The 19,190-nt window shown below is 37.8% G+C and overlaps 2 protein-coding genes across 2 annotated transcripts in view; one reads left to right on the forward strand and one right to left on the reverse strand.

Annotated features, from left to right (window-relative positions):
* The window catches only part of kif5ab (kinesin family member 5A, b), a 581,587-nt gene that overhangs the window by 549,795 nt on the left and 12,602 nt on the right, over positions 1–19,190 (forward strand). The gene's annotated exons all lie outside the window — the stretch shown is intronic.
* The window catches only part of snta1 (syntrophin, alpha 1), a 38,805-nt gene that overhangs the window by 9,633 nt on the left and 9,982 nt on the right, over positions 1–19,190 (reverse strand). Inside the window, exons 2-3 of the mRNA XM_079883544.1 lie at positions 18,422–18,607; positions 362–545 (exon numbers count right to left, since the gene is read on the reverse strand). Of these exons, the coding sequence (XP_079739670.1) occupies positions 362–545; positions 18,422–18,607 (370 nt within the window). The remainder of the gene's footprint in view (positions 1–361; positions 546–18,421; positions 18,608–19,190) is intronic.

Genomic DNA, 19,190 nt, shown 5'->3' on the forward strand with positions numbered 1-19,190 from the left:
TAATATTTCACAATTTTTACTGTGTTTTTGAATAAATAAATGCAGCCTTGGTGAGCATAAAATATTTTTTATTAAAGAATCATACTGACCCCAAACTTTTGAACAGAAGTGTATATTATCTATTTTTATTATTATAAATCGATATAACTGTGTCTGGGTTTATTAGAGAAAAAATAACAATGCCTGCTAAAGCTCCTTGCTTCATGTAAAAACAAAACAAAACATTGCAATGCACGAATACAATGGATAACTGTTTAGTAGTTTAGCAATCTGGCATAGAAAGTGTTTAATGTTTGAAATGGAGTAAGTCCTGATGTTATGATAATGAGACTGAATGTGTGAGCTGTGTGTGTGTCTGTACCGGTCCTCTGTGTCAGGCGGACACTGTTTGCGGGTCACATGGCACATTCGGAGCGGGAGGCTCCGGGTCTCTTTAAGCGCGGGGTCCGACTGCTTCTGTGGGGTGGATGGAGGAGAGTCCAGCACTGGGGGTCCTGACGTCGAGCCACCCTTAAAAAACGCTGACATCTCCTTAATGTACTTCACTACAGAGAGAGAGAGAGAGAGAGAGAGAGAGAGAGAGAGAGAGAGAGAGAGAGAGAGAGAGAGAGAGAGAGAGAGAGAGAGAGAGAGAGAGAGAGAGAGAGAGAGAGAGTCGTTATTCCTTCTGCTCACTGTAATGGATTTTCGTCATTTCAACTGTATTTTACCGTAATATGTACAGTAAAATACTCTTAAATAAGCCAACAGTATAATACTGTAAATAGCAAAGGATTATGGGAAAATATATGCTCACTACTGTAATTCTTCTCTACTGTAAATCAATTTACAGTAGCAACAATGCCAGCCAAAAACTGACCAATGCCAAGGGAGATTTCTTTTCAAGCTTTTTTCCGGTTGGTGGGAAAAACGGAGGAAAGACTCAACAAAAAGGTTTGTATTATTTCTGTAATTCTTTTATGTAAAACTAAGATATTAATAATAATCGGATGTAACAGGAAATCAATTCTAATACTGTAAATTAAAATACGGTACTTGTACTGTAAATGAAAAACACTCATACTATAAATAAAAATAAAGTATACAGTATTATTACTGTAAAGGAAAATTACAGTAAGGATACTGTAAACACATTTACAGTAACTTACTGGCATCCAGCTGCCAATAAGTTACTGTAAAATTGATGGTGAAATATGGGTCACGTCTAACCGTAGCACAAAACTCTTTACTGCTCAGCAAACACACTGGGTATGTTCAGATTGGGACACTAGCATACTAGTAAACACTTAATAATGGCTAATATTTTGTAAGAATAGTAGTGCAACAGTTTGCATGATGCAACATTTTTTTTTTGAATTTTTAAACTTTTTTAATGCATGAATAAAATAAAATGATTTGAATTCCAAAATAAAAATGTCAAATGCATTACGTCACAGGTGGTTATGTTCAGATTGGGACACTAGCATGCTGCAAGAATAGTTTGTGTAACAGTTTGCATGATGCAACAACTAACATTTTTAAACTGTAGTATATATACTGTCGTCACATGACCTCATGACTAGAAATTAGGATTTTTTAATGCATGAATAAAATACATTTGTTTGAATTCAAAAATGAAAATGTCAAATGCATTACATTGCAGATATTCTGCATACTGTGCACTGCAAGATTAGTAGTATGCTATTTTGAACAGACTCAGTTTGTGGGCAAAACCCACTAAACACTGAAACCTTGATGATTAAAGTTGAACAGCCGCCCACTGATTCAAAAACTGCCAATAAAGCAGCGTTAGATGAAAGAGGAAGAGGAATTCTGCAACACCAAAAATAAAATCAGTTCCTAGGAAAGAATTGCTCAGTGATGAAGAGTCTGTTTCCACTGGAGCTTCAGACCACAGGCAAGATCAGACAGAGGCAGATTCTGACGCTTTATTTTTTACAAGTATTGAAAAAGACAATGCATAATATACGCATGCTGACAGAAATAAGTAGAGGTCGTTTGAGGTTAATAAAATACTTGATGTAGCCTGAAAACGAGCATGCATGAGAGAGAATCTAAATGCTAGAGTTTAACAACAACACAAGGGAACTAAGCAAACTCATACAACAACAGCCAAACCACGAGTGAGACTTAAGCACTATATACACACACACACAGACAAACGAGCTTCACAAGATAATGAGGGGCGTGGTTAAATGGGAAACACCTGGAGAACTAAATCAACATGAAAAACTACACAGCAAAACACACAACAGGAAACAACATAAAAGTCCACCGGGAATATATGACACTCACATGCTGAATGTCTGAGTCTGTTCTAGGCACATATACACTACACACACTACACACACTACACACACTGTTCAGGGGATTAAAAAAATGCAAAATGCATTAAAAAGTCCACATACTGTAATTTCTCCAAATTTTATTCAACAATTGCAGCCTTTCGACCAGTAGAGTTTGACATTCAGAGGTGAAATTAAAAGGTGAAAGGTCACAGATAGGTAGTACAATTCAAAGGTCAAAACACTTTAGTTGTAGAATCAAATTTAGATGTCGACACTACAGCTGTTGAATATATATATATATTCAGTATATAAATCGGTTCATTGGTACATTCCTAAATTAATTATTCACAAGAATGATTTGACTTTAGACTTACATATGAGAGAAGACATTTGTGGATAGATAGATAGATAGATAGATAGATAGATAGATAGATAGATAGATAGATAGATAGATAGATAGATAGATAGATAGATAGATAGATAGATAGATAGATAGATAGATAGATAGATTTTAATTTCTTCTCTGAAAGAATGATTATTGCGTAAGCTCAGTCAACTGTAAAGCTGTGTGAATTATCACGATATTTAATGTAGTTAAGTTCCTCAACACTGCTAGTAACACACACACACACACACACACACACACACACACACACACACACACACACACGATGGTTATAGATAGCAGACATCACTATGGAGGAGAAGATTGAGTTTCACTGTAAAGGCTGAAGTGTCTCTCTCTCCGTCCCCTCTCTCTCTCTCTCTCTCTCTCTCTCTCTCTCTCTCTGAGCGAGTGACACAGGCTGAGAGGGGCTTCCTCGCTCAGAATAGAGCTCATCTCAGCCGTCAGTTCGTTCCCAAACACACTTCACCTACTCAGCACATACAACACGAACAAACACAGTCTTTCTCTCGCTCTATAAATACCTTTACAGTAGTGACTCCAGACGCTCTGAGCATCTCACACACACACACACACACACACACACACACACACACACTCTGTTTTCACACATGTTGTGTCCGAATTCCTCAATCCTTCACCTGCTGACCACACACACACACACACACACACACACACACACACACACACACACACACACATAGCAGATACGGCCGCACACACTCTTTAAAGGAGATGCAAACTCAAGTTGACACAAGTTGACTATATTGACTTTCTTAATACTTGTTCCTGGTCTTAATGTGAATGATTCATCAGTGTCGTTATTCTTTAAAAAAAACACTTGGTTAATGTTACCAAGCAGTCAAACAGCAAATGAATCTCTTCTGCTCACCAAGGCTGCATTTATTCATCACGAATACAGTAAAAACTGTAAAATTGTGAAATATTATTACAATTTAAATCAGCTGTTTTCTATGTGAATATATAGTAAACTGTAATTTATTCCTGTGATCAAAGCTGAATGTTCAGCATCATTACTCCAGTCTTCAGTGTCACATGATCCTTCAGAAATCACTCTAATATGATGATTTGATGCTCAAGAAACATTTATGATTATTATCAGTGTTATTCAGTGTATAGATAATGATTATTATCAGTGTATTATCAGTTGTGCTGATTGATATCGTAATGTATTTTTTTTAGGATTCAGGTGAATAGAAAGTTCAAATAGAAATGGTTTTGTAAAATTATAAACATGTTTAATTTTATTAATTTGATCGTTTTTTTAATGCTTACTTTTATCATTTGAATGTCCTGTTTCCTTTGGAAATACATTCATTTCAGCAGTAAAATGGATTGCAAACCCGTTTCATGTAGACATTATTTTTTTTAATACATTTGCCATCTCAATATATACCACCAAAAAAAAAAAAAAAAAAAAAGTAATTTGCAGTTTGATTTTCTGCTTAATGTCTACAATCAGATTTTGTAGATATATTCAGTCTCAGATGTACTACCTTTGGTTTTTATAAATGTATATGTATTAAGATTTGAAAATATCCCACTGACTTTGAGAGAATGTTCAGCATTAATATACAACCAATAGCACATCACAACATTTGCATACTGGATTGTGATTGGCTTTCGTTCTCGCATCTGTTTAAACACACTTTTACACGGATGCAATGTCTCTGATTCTCATGCGTAGTCGACAAAAAACAAAACACACCGAGATAAAACGACACTCGTCACCTTTATCCTCACGTGTCACAAACACACACTCATCACACACTCCTGCTGTTGCGTTCTCATAATTCAAGTCTTCAATAGTCTCGCATCTCCAACCAAACATTAATCACATCAACAAAAGACTCTGGTCAGAGGTTTAGATTAGAGGATTCTGGGGCTATTTATAGACGGAAGGATTTTGTCGGCACAAAAGCCCTTCGGGAGCTGATACTAAATAGCCTTTGTGGAATTAAAATTGCCATTCGATGTGCATTTTTCCGAGGAAACGTTGAAGAGCAGAAGTTGCTCTTTCACAGCTTGTGGATTTCTCAGTGCAGAATCAACTTTGATTGAGATTTTTCTCCTAAATTTTAGGAGTTGTCATGAGTATCCCAGCTAACAGGGAACATGAAACACCCGAGAATCACGTCAGCATGAAATTAAAATGTACTTTATTAATATGTCCCCAAATCAAGTCCCATCCCCACATTCTGTTTCACTTTAGATTGGCTTTAAACAGAAGTCTTTGTTTCGTCTCATTCCTGAAATGAAAGGGAAATGGTGTGTGTTCTGATGATTGGGAGCAGTCTGGTCTTGTAATGTCATTGGTTTTCAGTGTGGAAACAGTAGGAAAAAAGAAAAGCAAAGGAAGGAAACAGGGAGGAGGTCATGATTTTTCTGATGAGTAACAGGCGGAAAAAAACAGCTCATCTTTGGATGATTTTGGTTTAACCCAAACCAAATGTTCGGATCAAGTCCAATGTTAGATTCAGCTCCACATCTCTGCTTTAGTACGCGAATGCAAACACTCGATTTGTGCATTATGAAAATGCATAAGATTGCAATTCATAGCACAACGCAAGCAAGCTTGTTCATGCATTTTGAAATCACTTTAGCATCTCAATGTTTTCCCCTAAACGGACAAGCGAATTGAGACTTGAAGTCTTCCAAGATGTTTCTCCTAAAAAAGCTCCAGTAATCTCATGTTTCCACGAGAGTTTCAGAACAGATGTGCTCAGATTCGCCAACAATCAAAGGCCCGTTCAAACCAAAAACCAAACTATAACTATATTAGATTCCACTCCAGCGGACTGTTCGAAATCACATTCACTATTCCCCACATTACTCTACTAATATAGTCCACTTGAAGGAGTAAAAGGAAACGAGTGAGTGACTTTGTGCTTTTGCTGTTTAATAATCATTTGAAACTTAGCAAACTGGCAGCTCCAGTAGCAATGAGAAGATTTATCCTGAACTCTGTCATGGAAACTAGCAGGTATAAACCTTATTACAATAAAATGAATGTATACCTGTATGATAATGCGCTGTAGTTGGACCAGAAGTTTGGAAAACGGACGGATGGATGATTCAGACGTGGGAACTCATTCGGAACGACCCTCGCAGTGCATTATGGGTATTCTCTAGCCGTTGAGTGTACATCAGTTGTACACTCGTTATTGCAGTGCATTATGGGATTGAATGAGTGCACTTGAAAACTACGTCTACTATGGTTTCGGACATCACTACAAGTAGTGTCCTATTTAAGGGTATAGGTGGCGATGTCGGACACAGCGTCTGTCTCTTTAAATGCTCGAGCTCTTAAAGCAGGATGGATTCTGATTGGCTGTCAATGTTTTTATCCTTCATCAGCTGGAAAAAAATGTGTATCCAATGATATGTGACCACAAAACCAGTCACATGGGTCAATTTTCTGAAATTGAGATTTATACATCACATGAAAGCAGAATAAATAAGCTTTCCATTGATGTGTGGTTTGTTAGGATAGGATAATATGTGTCCGAGATACAACTATTAGAAAATCTGGAATCTGAGGGTGCAGAAAAATCGAAACATTGAGAAAATCTCCTTTAAAGTTGTTCATTTATGTTCACGATTGTGCAGCATTCACTCACAAAAATAAGTGTTTTATATATTTACGGTAGGAAATTTACTAAATATCTTCATGGAACATGATCGTTACTTAATATCCTCATGATTTTTGGCATAAAAGAAAAATCAATAATTTTGACCCATACAATGTATTGTTGGATATTTCCACAAATATACCCGTGCGACTCGAGACTGGTGACGTGATCCAGGGTCACAGATGGTTTCTCTGTGTTGTTATCGTTATAGTTATAGTTGTGGCGTGAACACTTCACTCTTTCTACTTCAAAATTTCATGTTTAATTTGATGTTACTCGCCATTTCCGTGTAATTATTTGTGAAAATATTTAGTAGTAAATCCTGTATATTTGATCACAAGTAATTCATTTGTTTCTTTCTCCAAAGGATTGTTTAAGACAAACAACATTGATACTTCACTGAAACATATAAAGTGAGAAACAAAGCAATGAAATATTATTATACATTATACAGCACTCACAAACTGCAATTCAATTTCACACATATTTAGAAAGAAATGGCGTTCTTGTTTTTCCCAGTGTACTCGCCTGAAGTGTTTGTGGGTTTAACCGTTACACACACAGTGAAGGCAAAAGAAACCCCAGATATAAATCTGTCTGTGCTGCCACTGCTGATCTAAACGTCTACATTCCTGGCCTTTGGGACACAAAGCGCTCATCCTTTAAAAGACGAGATGCAGATTTTTCCAGCCGGTGCCTCGGGTCGTTCTGTTTCCAGGTGCCGAGGCCCGGATCGGGCGACAGGGAAGCATGCAGTTGTTCTTGATGCCTGACTGGACAAACACAAGAACCTGGAGCCACGTCAAAGACAACAGATCCCGACGGCCCGGGCCTGGCCCTCTGGTTTCCGTGGGAGCGTCGGGAATCCATCGGATTGGCTATACACTGTGACTCCCGAAACACGCTGTGCCAGGAATGCCGCTCATCGCCTACACAAAAATGTTCCTGAAAACACACGCAAAACCACAGGACACACACTGATGTAGTCCCAAAAAGTGTGTGCACACTTCTCAGATAACTAAAATATGGGTAGCGTTCTAAAAGTATTTTTTAATGCATTAATTATGCCTTATAATTCAATCCATAAAGCTTTATGGAATTTTTTTTTTTTTTTTTTTTTTTTTGCACATTATGATCCATTGTGTGATCTCATGAATATAATGCAAAATAATAATGTTATGCCTTTAGAAAGTATAATGCATTAAAACTAGCTAAAAAAATTGTTTATGAAAGGATATAATACATTATATACATACATAATACCTATTAATAATACATTCCTTTATAATGCAAAAATATGGGTAACATTCTAAAAGTATTTTTAATGCATTAAATATCATGCCTTTTAATGAGGCACTGTGTGATCCCATGAATAATTATAACTATACAGTTATAATACAATATGATACTTGTGTTTTGCCTTTGGAAAGTATAATGCATTAAAAACAATTTCAGATGTAACAAGGAATCTACAAATATTATCATGCATTTTTACAATCGTTTCTGAAAAGATATAATGCATTATACATAAAGAATACCTTTATTATGCATTATACATAAAGGCTTTAAGTAAAGTGTTACCGAAATAAGTTCTAAAGTTTAGCTAACATTCCAATTAAGTTATGAATACTTTTTTTTCTCCTTCTGAATGTTCCCAGATTTCTTAAACGTTTTAAAAACTTTTTTTGGTTAAGTGAACGTTAAAGGAATATTCAATTTTATAATTCTTAAACATTTTGGGAATGTTACTTTCGAATGTTCTGAAACAAGTAGTAGTAACATTTAGTAAATAGTTTTGAGAACATCATTAAAGATCAGATAACTTTGTTTGAACGTTCTATCATTGTTACTGAAAGAACGTATGTTCATAACTTTGAGAGAACCTTGTGAGAACGTTCTGTTATCTGGGTTAAGTCATGTTTAAAAATATCTCAGTGTCAATGCATTTCAGAATCAAGAGACTGAACATAAGTGTGTGTGTGTTTCCATATTTAAACTGTTTACTATAAGCAGCGTGTGCTTAGATAAAGTCAGGTCACTCAGTAGCTAATACAGGCTTTTCTTTTCATTAACGTCTCACTTGATCTCACTGAATTATCTGGAGAGACGAACATTTACATTTTCTAGAGTGAATTTCACACTTTCCTCATTCCAGAAATACGCCATGACTTCACTTCCTGACTGAAAGCCATAAAAACAGCTGCAAGCGCTTTTGATTTTAATTTAGTTAAGTGCAAATATTCAATTTGGCCAGAAGAATGAAGATCTGAGCTGGAGTGAAGCCGTCTCAGGAGAGCAGCAGGCGTGGTGTCTCGGCATTTCATGTGTTCAGAATAGCAATCTACGCACACTAGTATACTATTTTTGCAGTATACTGTACACAGTTTGTGTCTTGTATGCATGCATGGGATTCCCAGATGATTGATGTGTAGTGCATGATCAGAGCGTACTGTAGCTCACAATGCAATGTGCTTGACTTGATCTTCCATTTTCAAAAGTTACATGTTCACACTTTAAATTGCATTCAAATGCAAAATGGCAATATGTATCACTGCATAATGTGTTCTTTATCATAATGTGTTACAGTAATCAGTATGATATACAGTAGCAATGCACACATAATGTACTGTTACACTACAATTCAAAAGTTTGGAATCGGTAAGATTTCTTAAAGGGGTGGTTGATTATGAATTCACTTTTCTAACTTTAGTTAGTGTGTAATGTTGCTGTTTGAGCATAAACAACATCTGCAAAGTTACGACGCTCAAAGTTCAAAGCAAAGGGAGATATTTGCTTTTAAAGAAATCGCTTTTTAAGGACTACAACAAACGGCTGGTAGAGACTACACAAGCTTCCTCCCGGGTTAGTGACATCACTAACCCTATAATTTACATAAACCCCGCCCCCTCAACACGATTTATAGATTATCATGACAGAATATGCTAATCAATGACTAGAAGATAACTCCACATAAGCTACATAAATTCATCAACTAACCATTCAGAAATGTCCTGTTGCTTCTACATGTTGTCACTTCTTCTAGAGTCTCTCCATCTTTGTCTGAATCCAGTTTGAATATAAAAGGCTAAAAGTTTTAGAAATTTTCAGTGTGTGTCTTTGTGAGGTAAAAGGACACCAGTTGTTGTAGCTCCGCCCCCTGTGCCGGGAGCAACAGCTCATTTGCATTTAAAGGGACAGACACAAAACGGTGCGTTTTTGCTCACCCTCAAAAATTGACAACTTTAACATGCTATATAAAAATAACTGTGAGGTATTTTGAGCTAAAACTTCACACACACACTCTGGGGACAACAGAGACTTATTTTACATCTTGTGAAAAGGCCATTATACCAACCCTTTAAAATTAGTTTTCTTTAAATTAATTTTGAAAGAAGTCTTTTATGCTCACCAAGGCTGCATTTATTTGATCAAAAAATACAGTAAAACTTTAAATATTATTACAATTTAAAGCAGCTGTTTTCTATGTGAATATATAGTAAAGTGTAATTTATTCCTGTGATCAAAGCTGAATTTTATCTTCAGTGTCACATGATCCTTCAGAAATCATTCTAATATGATAATTTTCTGATCAAGAAACATTAATGATTATTATCAATGTTGAAAACAATTCATATCTTTGTGGAAACTGTGATACAGTGATTTTTCAGGATTCTTTGATGAATAGAAAGTTCAAAAGCACAGCAATAATTTGAAATAGAATCTTTTGTAACATTATAAATGTCTGTACTGTCACTTTCAATCAATTTATTGCGGCCTTGTTGAATAAAAGTGTCAAATCAATTTATTTCAAAACAAAAGAAATCTTTTGAACGGTAGTGTATTTTTGCTTGATACAGTGAAAATTATATTTCCAGTATATTAGATATGAAAATGTATTATTGGCTGAGATTTTGTCTTGTCATGCAGCGTTTTAACTTCCAGTGAGGAACAGAATCCTGAGAACGTGTTGTGTCACGTCTGGTTTGGACACGCTGTTAACATGTGGAATCAGAAGGAATCTGTTTACTTTTAACGTTAAATCCGGCTGGAAATGTGGCGCAGAAGATTTTGCACAGAAAGGATCCTTGTCAGCAAGACAAGAACTCAAACTCACAGACACACACACACACACAGAGAAACACACATATTCTTCCATGAATGATGGATTTTATAGTCAATGAATTTGGAGCAGCTGAAGGTCACACACCTTCATGTATAATGTGATTCAAATGTCACAGCAGAATATCTTCCCACTCTCAACAAGAATGACAGAACGCTAGATAGAAAGACATAAATGTGTGAGACTAAGCGGTGGTCCAGCATTTTCCTGAGAGACAAAACTGGCCAGAGAAAATAAACAGGACGAGTAAAGCACGATCAGACCTTGAGATTAAGTTAAAGTCAGCATTAAAGGGAAGTTGTGCTCGTCTTTTCTTCTCTATTGTGTCGTATATCCGAGTGAAACGCTTCTGGAACGAGAACAAATGTGGGCGGGGCTTGATTTTGTCTGTGAGGAATTGATTGGATGGTTGTGGTTTGCTATTGGCTGATCTCATGTGAGTGACAGGTTATAGCCCCGCCCACATCATCAGAGAAGAGATGCTGCAAGAGGAAGTTATTCTCATTCAAGGTTACCAGGAACATGAAGTTAAAAAATGGTGATGTGCATGGACAAATCATTTATACTTTAAATGTGTGTGTTAATGTGTTTTTCTGAGAGATGTTTCTCCACATCCACAGTATTATCCGCTATGAAATGAATCAAACCGGAGTGAATGTAGCAGATGTAGTGGCTAATGTGTGAGAGCAGAAAAGAACGATGCAGAAGTGCAGCGAGAACCAAACACTCAATTACAGGATCATAGAAAACTCACTAAGCAGAAGAGAGTAAATCCCTGAGATAGAACGACTGAGCTGCTCATGTGTGTGTGTGTGTGTGTGTGTGTGTGTGTGTGTGTGTGTGTGTGTGTGTGTGATGAACCCCTTAAAAATTAGGCCTTTGGGAAAATCTGCAGTGGATGACAGGAATTTTCACGCTTGCAAACGTTCCTGTTCTGACTCTCTCAAACTGTCTCTCAAAATTCACGTGGCTTTTTGGCCTGGTAAAAAGGCTTTACATTACCAAAGCATAAAGTTCCCTTGTTATGCTATTTTAAAGGTTCCTCATTTTGTTTTGGAGTCTCCTGAAACAGGTTTACATCCATCCAAGGTCAAAAAACACTTTCATTTTCTCATAACACACCATGCCCTCTTTTCTCTCAGTGTCTGAAACAGTTCGATCAAAGATTCAGTCTCTCTAAACCCCGCCTTTCCAAGAGCCTGCTCTGCTCTGATTGGTCAGATGTAGGGCTGGGCAAAAAAATCGATTTTTCGATTAATCGTTTTTTAAAATGTGGTCGATTCAAAATCGATTATCAAACGCCACGAATCGATTTTTTCCCATATTTATTTATCTATTACCCAAAAGCCAGTATTAGTTTTCCTCCACTGTTCATAGGCTTGCAAACTCCATTTTATAGCTAATGCTGTGAGATTTTATGTTTGTTTTATCTTAATCATAAAATAACCTCAACTAGTGCTGCACAATTAATCATATCGCAATCGCGATGTCAAGCCTACGCAATGACGTGAATGTCCTGTGACACAGAAAGACTCGAGCTGATATCGTGCGTGCGCACAAGACAGCCCAGAATACAGTTCTCTTTCGTGCTTGAACGAACAATAACACACACAATTATGCCAAAATGTCTTTTTGTCGAGTATCTTCATAACATAAGAGCAGTCTTATGATGAACGTGAATGATGAGGCGCGTGTGAGATCCGCGTCTCTGTTAGCAGCGGTTGGTCTCTTAAAGGGACAGTACACACTAGGGCTGCACGATTTTGAGAAAAAACCTAATTGCGGTTTTTCTGACAAATATTGCGATTGCGGTGCGATTTTCGATTTTTTTGGTTTTATTTATTTTAAAGCTTGAGTAAGCAAACTGTACTTTTTATGTAATAAATATAACCTTATTGTAAAGTGTTACTGATTAGTTATACACCGATTCAGACGTCTCCTGAGTTCACTGTTGGAAAGATTAGTTGTTTTAACCATTCATTAAAATGAATCGGTTCAAAGGAGTCATTAGTTCGCGAATTGGACGTGTCATGCGCGTTGTGTGATTATCCCAGCAGTTAGGACATGGACATCCAAGATTTCTGTCAACACAGAAAACATTTCATCACTGGATATTTTTTTCGTTCAATTAAAGAGTTTTTTTTTTTTTTTTTTGTCAGTTAAATGTCCGGAACGCTTTTCAGTTAAATTTATTTAGCACAATTCACACCCAGCGATAATTCAGGAAAAAAAAAAAATCTCCGAATGATCCACATGAAACTTTGGTCTTCCGACCTTTTACCACCGTGTCGATTTATTTTGATTAATATGTGCGAGGGAGAGAGAGCAAGACAGCGCTTAGTTTGGAGACGGTGAAGTCTTGTTTACATTTTCGCCTGGCTCCGAAGAGAGAGAGAGAATGCGCGCGCGACCGGCTCTCTCTCTCTCTCTGCTCGTTCTTTCAGTTAAACATGCGCCCTGTCACTCACAAGCGCAGCAGTTCATCTAATTACTCACCGATCAAATAAGACTTTGGCGGGACAAAAATTCACTTTGGCGGGCGCTAAAACAAGTTCAATGCAGAAAATTCATGCGTGAATTTAACTTAGTAGGCTACATGACCATGCACTCGCACAAATGCGACCACATAAAATTTTAACTCGCACATTCTCAAAAAATGGTCGCATATGCGACCATTTTGGTCGCAGTCTGGAACCCTGGTGTCGGTGGTGATTTTTAAGATGCTGGTATAGATTGGTAGTGTTTCTTCTGGATCTGGCCACGGCACGTCGACATATTTTAGCACTCTTTTGCTCCACGTCGTTCTTCGCGAAGAAAGCCGGTGCACTGCATACAACCTTGTAACTTTCCATTGCCATTTCTAATTGGCCAGCAAGCCAGGAACGCGAGATTCGACCATTTTGATTGGCTAATAGGTTTGTCACTCAAATGTCAGAGGCGGGGGAAAAAACCTCAGACTCCTGAGGTTAGGTTATTGCGGGAGTTAAAACCTCAATATCGATGCGATAAAGGTTAATCGTGCAGCCCTAGTAGCCACTAATTATCTCTGTCATTAAAGTTAATCAAAGAACAAAGGGAACAGATAAAAACACTCACTGCTCTTGACTAAATAACTTTTGTAACTTTAATAAGGGTTAGTCTATATATACTTTAGAATTAATGCATCGCAGACTGTTTGATAACTTTATTCAATTTCTGTAGGCCTATATGTCCTACCTAGACAGATAAAATATATGCAAGTTTTTTTTATGGGTTTATATGAGGATTTTTAACCTGTTTGATCAAGGCATGCGACTGTTCTGACTTGTCCAATTTTCAGCATAAATTTTTCATCTTGCATCAAAACCCTGCCTATTTATTGTATGTTTAATATACAGGTTGGTAGCTCTTAATTTCTTTTTATTAATTAACCACTTCCAAACTTATGTTCACTTTACTTTCTTTTTTTCTTTTTTTTTTTTTTTATAAATATAGGATTTGTATTAAATATATAGGCTATTCATTGAGTGGAATCGAAATCGAATTTAGAATCAAAATCGAATCGAGAATCGAAATCGAAAATCGAATCGAGAATCGAAATCGAATCGAATTGAGAGCTTGAGAATCGAAATCGAATCGATTTGTAAAATCTGAATCGATACCCAGCCCTAGTCAGATGGCACAGTCTATTGTGATTGGTCGATCGCTTACATTAGAATATTTGAATTTCAGCAGAAAACAGCATCACAAACTCGACATAAACAACTCGAACCAAACTCTTCCAGTCTCAGATACAACTACAGTGTTTGAGGGCGGGGCAAAGAGACGCGATATTTTTAATATGGCATTGCACAGCATTATATTTAATTCTATTGTCTATTCTTTATTATTGGGTAATTTATTATTTTCTGTACTTTTTTTCTGCACTGGAAGCTCATGTCACCAAGACCAATTCCTTGTGTGTTAAACACGCATTAAAGCTCATTCTGATCCTGATTCTGAAATAGTCACAACATTCATTTGACACTATGAACGCCCATCTCATCGTAATTATGAATTCTGAACTCGTAAGTTGGTCCATCCCAGAGGACCTGAGAGCAGCATTACATGCAAACACCATTCACTCTTGCTTCATTGGCTCTTAAGAGCCTTCTTAAAGGGGATAAAATGCTGATGTGGCATTATGGGTATCACACACACACACACACACACACACACACACACACACACACACACACACACACACACACACACAGGCTCATAAAAACTATATAGCCCATCTTCCATTATGGATCCCATCAAGCCTTTTAAAAATGTGCATTAATCAAATTATCATTCACTGATATACTTGTACTCTGATATTTTAGTTCCAAACACTTGTGCAATTACTGAGGTCTTATGGAAGAGATCCCATTTGATCTCTTCATGCCAATAAGGTTGCTGACCTCTGCACTACGGGAAAGAGAAAACGGAAACAGCATGCAAACTAAAAAAAGTAGGCTAGGGTTTGTCAATACAGAGTTGCAAACTAAAATGCAAACTATAGACAGCCTCAGACAGACATTCACTTGCAGAAAAGGAATTTACTCACTCTCACATTGTTCTAAAACTAAATTACTTTAGTTTCTTGGGAAATTACTTCTTGGGAACAGAAAAGTTTATTTTTATTTTTATATATGTCATGGTCTTTTCAGTACAATGAATGTGAATATGAAGTGGGGCTGTCAAGCTCCAAAGTCACAAAAAATACCATAAGTGAAGTCATATGATAGTTTGTGTGAGGTTGTGTGCAAATTCAGCGTTCAGCAAAATGAGGTTGTGGTAATTGTGCGTGGATGATCAAGGTTTCAAGAAATCATGGTGAATGAATAATTCAGACCATTGCTGGTCAACTTCATAAACAGATTGTAAAATTAATCTATATGAGTTGAGCAGTTTAGTTCAAATTTTCCAAAGAGACTCGATCACTTTATTTAATGATTGAATTTATGCTTTTATTCACATATAAACATTCATCAACTCACACATTAGTTATAATAAACAGAAGCTCGAGCATGTTCGCTTGACGTGTGAGAACCAATGAGGTTCATTCTCGTGTTACGCATCACGTTTGAGCTTCAGCAAGAACCAATGAGGTTCAGTCTCGTGTTACACATCACGTTTGAGCTTCAGCAAGAACCAATGAGGTTCATTCTCGTGTTACGCATCACGTTTGAGCTTCAGCAAGAACCAATGAGGTTCATTCTCGTGTTACGCATCACGTTTGAGCTTCTGCAAGAACCAATGAGGTTCATTCTCGTGTTACGCATCACGTTTGAGCTTCAGTAAGAACCAATGAGGTTCAGTCTCGTGTTACACATCACGTTTGAGCTTCAGCAAGAACCAATGAGGTTCATTCTCGTGTTACGCATCACGTTTGAGCTTCAGCAAGAACCAATGAGGATCATTCTCGTGTTACGCATCACGTTTGAGCTTCAGCAAGAACCAATGAGGATCATTCTCGTGTTACGCATCACGTTTGATCTTCAACAAGAACCAATGAGGATCATTCTCGTGTTACGCATCACGTTTGAGCTTCAGCAAGAACCAATGAGGTTCAGTCTCGTGTTACGCATCACGTTTGAGCTTCAGCAAGAACCAATGAGGCTCATTCTCGTGTTATGCTTCACGTTTGAGCTTCTGCAAGAACCAATGAGGTTCATTCTCGTGTTACGCATCACGTTTGAGCTTCAGCAAGAACCAATGAGGTTCAGTCTCGTGTTACGCATCACGTTTGAGCTTCAGCAAGAACCAATGAGGCTCATTCTCGTGTTATGCTTCACGTTTGAGCTTCTGCAAGAACCAATGAGGTTCATTCTCGTGTTACGCATCACGTTTGAGCTTCAACAAGAACCAATGAGGATCATTCTCGTGTTACGCATCACGTTTGAGCTTCTGCAAGAACCAATGAGGTTCATTCTCGTGTTACGCATCACGTTTGAGCTTCAGCAAGAACCAATGAGGTTCAGTCTCGTGTTACGCATCACGTTTGAGCTTCAGCAAGAACCAATGAGGCTCATTCTCGTGTTACGCTTCACGTTTGAGCTTCTGCAAGAACCAATGAGGTTCAGTCTCGTGTTACGCATCACGTTTGAGCTTCAGCAAGAACCAATGAGGCTCATTCTCGTGTTACGCTTCACGTTTGAGCTTCTGAGGAACCAATGAGGATCATTCTCGTGTTACGCATCACGTTTGATCTTCAACAAGAACCAATGAGGTTCATTCTTGTGTTACGCATCACGTTTGAGCTTCAGCAAGAGCCAATGAGGTTCATTCTCGTGTTACGCTTCACGTTTGAGCTTCTGCAAGAACCAATGAGGTTCATTCTCGTGTTACGCATCACGTTTGAGCTTCAGCAAGAACCAATGAGGATCATTCTCGTGTTACGCATCACGTTTGATCTTCAACAAGAACCAATGAGGATCATTCTTGTGTTACGCATCACGTTTGAGCTTCAGCAAGAGCCAATGAGGTTCATTCTCGTGTTACGCTTCACGTTTGAGCTTCAGCAAGAACCAATGAGGATCATTCTCGTGTTACGCATCACGTTTGATCTTCAACAAGAACCAATGAGGATCATTCTTGTGTTACGCATCACGTTTGAGCTTCAGCAAGAGCCAATGAGGTTCATTCTCGTGTTACGCTTCACGTTTGAGCTTCTGCAAGAACCAATGAGGTTCATTCTCGTGTTACGCATCACGTTTGAGCTTCAGCAAGAACCAATGAGGATCATTCTCGTGTTACGCATCACGTTTGATCTTCAACAAGAACCAATGAGGTTCATTCTCGTGTTACGCATCATGTTTGAGCTTCAGCAAGAACCAATGAGGATCATTCTCGTGTTACGCATCACGTTTGATCTTCAACAAGAACCAATGAGGTTCATTCTCGTGTTACGCATCACGTTTGAGCTTCAGCAAGAACCAATGAGGATCATTCTCGTGTTACGCATCACGTTTGATCTTCAACAAGAACCAATGAGGTTCAGTCTCGTGTTACGCATCACGTTTGAGCTTCAGCAAGAACCAATGAGGATCATTCTCGTGTTACGCATCACGTTTGATCTTCAACAAGAACCAATGAGGTTCATTCTCGTGTTACGCATCACGTTTGAGCTTCAGCAAGAGCCAATGAGGTTCATTCTCGTGTTACGCATCACGTTTGATCTTCAACAAGAACCAATGAGGTTCAGTCTCGTGTTACGCATCACGTTTGAGCTTCAGCAAGATCCAATGAGGTTCATTCTCGTGTTATGCATCACGTTTGAGCTTCTGAGGAACCAATGAGGATCATTCTCGTGTTACGCATCACGTTTGAGCTTCTGAGGAACCAATGAGGTTCAGTCTCGTGTTAAGCATCACGTTTGAGCTTCAGCAAGAGCCAATGAGGTTCATTCTCGTGTTACGCATCACGTTTGAGCTTCAGCAAGAACCAATGAGGTTCATTCTCGTGTTACGCATCACGTTTGAGCTTCAGCAAGAACCAATGAGGTTCAGTCTCGTGTTACGCATCACGTTTGAGCTTCAGCAAGAACCAATGAGGTGAACTAACCCTTTAATGATAATAACTCTGCATCAGGCTTATAAAAACTTTGTTTTCATGTGTCAGATGTCACTACTTCTCTCATGAATGCTTAGGAAAGTTACAGTAGGTTAGGATTTTAGATTTCCAGTGAATAATGACTTAAATTTGGACCTTTTCCTTACAGTATGACTTCAGCAGAGAAAAATGCATATGAAGTTTTTAATTTCGAAGCTTGACAGCTCAAGTCTTTATTTATTCGTAGTATAAAATGTAAAAGAAAGACCGGGACATAGACATGAAAATTCACCTTTTGTTTTCCAAGGACCAACAACACGAGGATGACTAAATAATGACATCAATTTCACTTTTGGCTGAACTATTCCTTCAAGCCAAACAATCAGCTCTGTCTTACCTTCCAGAATGACTTCTTTGCCTGTTTTCTTCAGGGCCTGTACAGCTTCATCGTGAGTGGCTTCTCTGAGGTCGTTCCCGTTCACGGACAAAATCGCATCGCCCACGTAAAGAGCCTCCGTCTGGTCCGCTGCCAGCCCTTTGAAGATCTTTGAGATCAGGATGGGCATCTTATTCTCTTTACCGCCTGTAAACCAACATACAAATGTGGTAAATTACAATAGCCACATTTTTTTGATATGCATACACTAAAATTTCTCTTCCAAGTTTTTATTTGTAGATGAACAAGAACATCTAAGAGAACCATGGGTCAGTTGCATAAACATAGACATTATGTCTGTGTCTTAAGAACTAGTATGACCAACTAGAAGTTAGTAAGAGCTAATCAGCCTTACTTTCTGGTTATAAAATTAGACCAATCTACATTTTTTATGTAACTGAAGTTATGAAAGTTTTATGACTAACTTTTGTAACAGATTGTGCAACTGGCCACAGTAAAAATCTAAAAGTAAGTTTCTCTTAACTTTGTAAAAACGTCTCTGTGGTCTAACAAGTCTTTTTTTAATCATGTGCTGACAAAGATGACCAATCAAGAAGAAGCCTGCAAATAAGCAGACAGTATGACAGTGACACCTCATCCTGTAAAGTTCAGCATTACCACAAAAGGATTTACTCAAATAGCTTCATCTTTCAAACTTTTCTGATGGGTTGCATGGTGCCACTGAAAAATATGGACAAACTGGTAAGGAATATTTTTTTTATACTGATAA

This window comes from Squalius cephalus (genome assembly GCF_949319135.1).
Source record: "Squalius cephalus genome assembly, chromosome: 10".
NCBI classification, from domain to species: Eukaryota; Metazoa; Chordata; class Actinopteri; order Cypriniformes; family Leuciscidae; genus Squalius; species Squalius cephalus.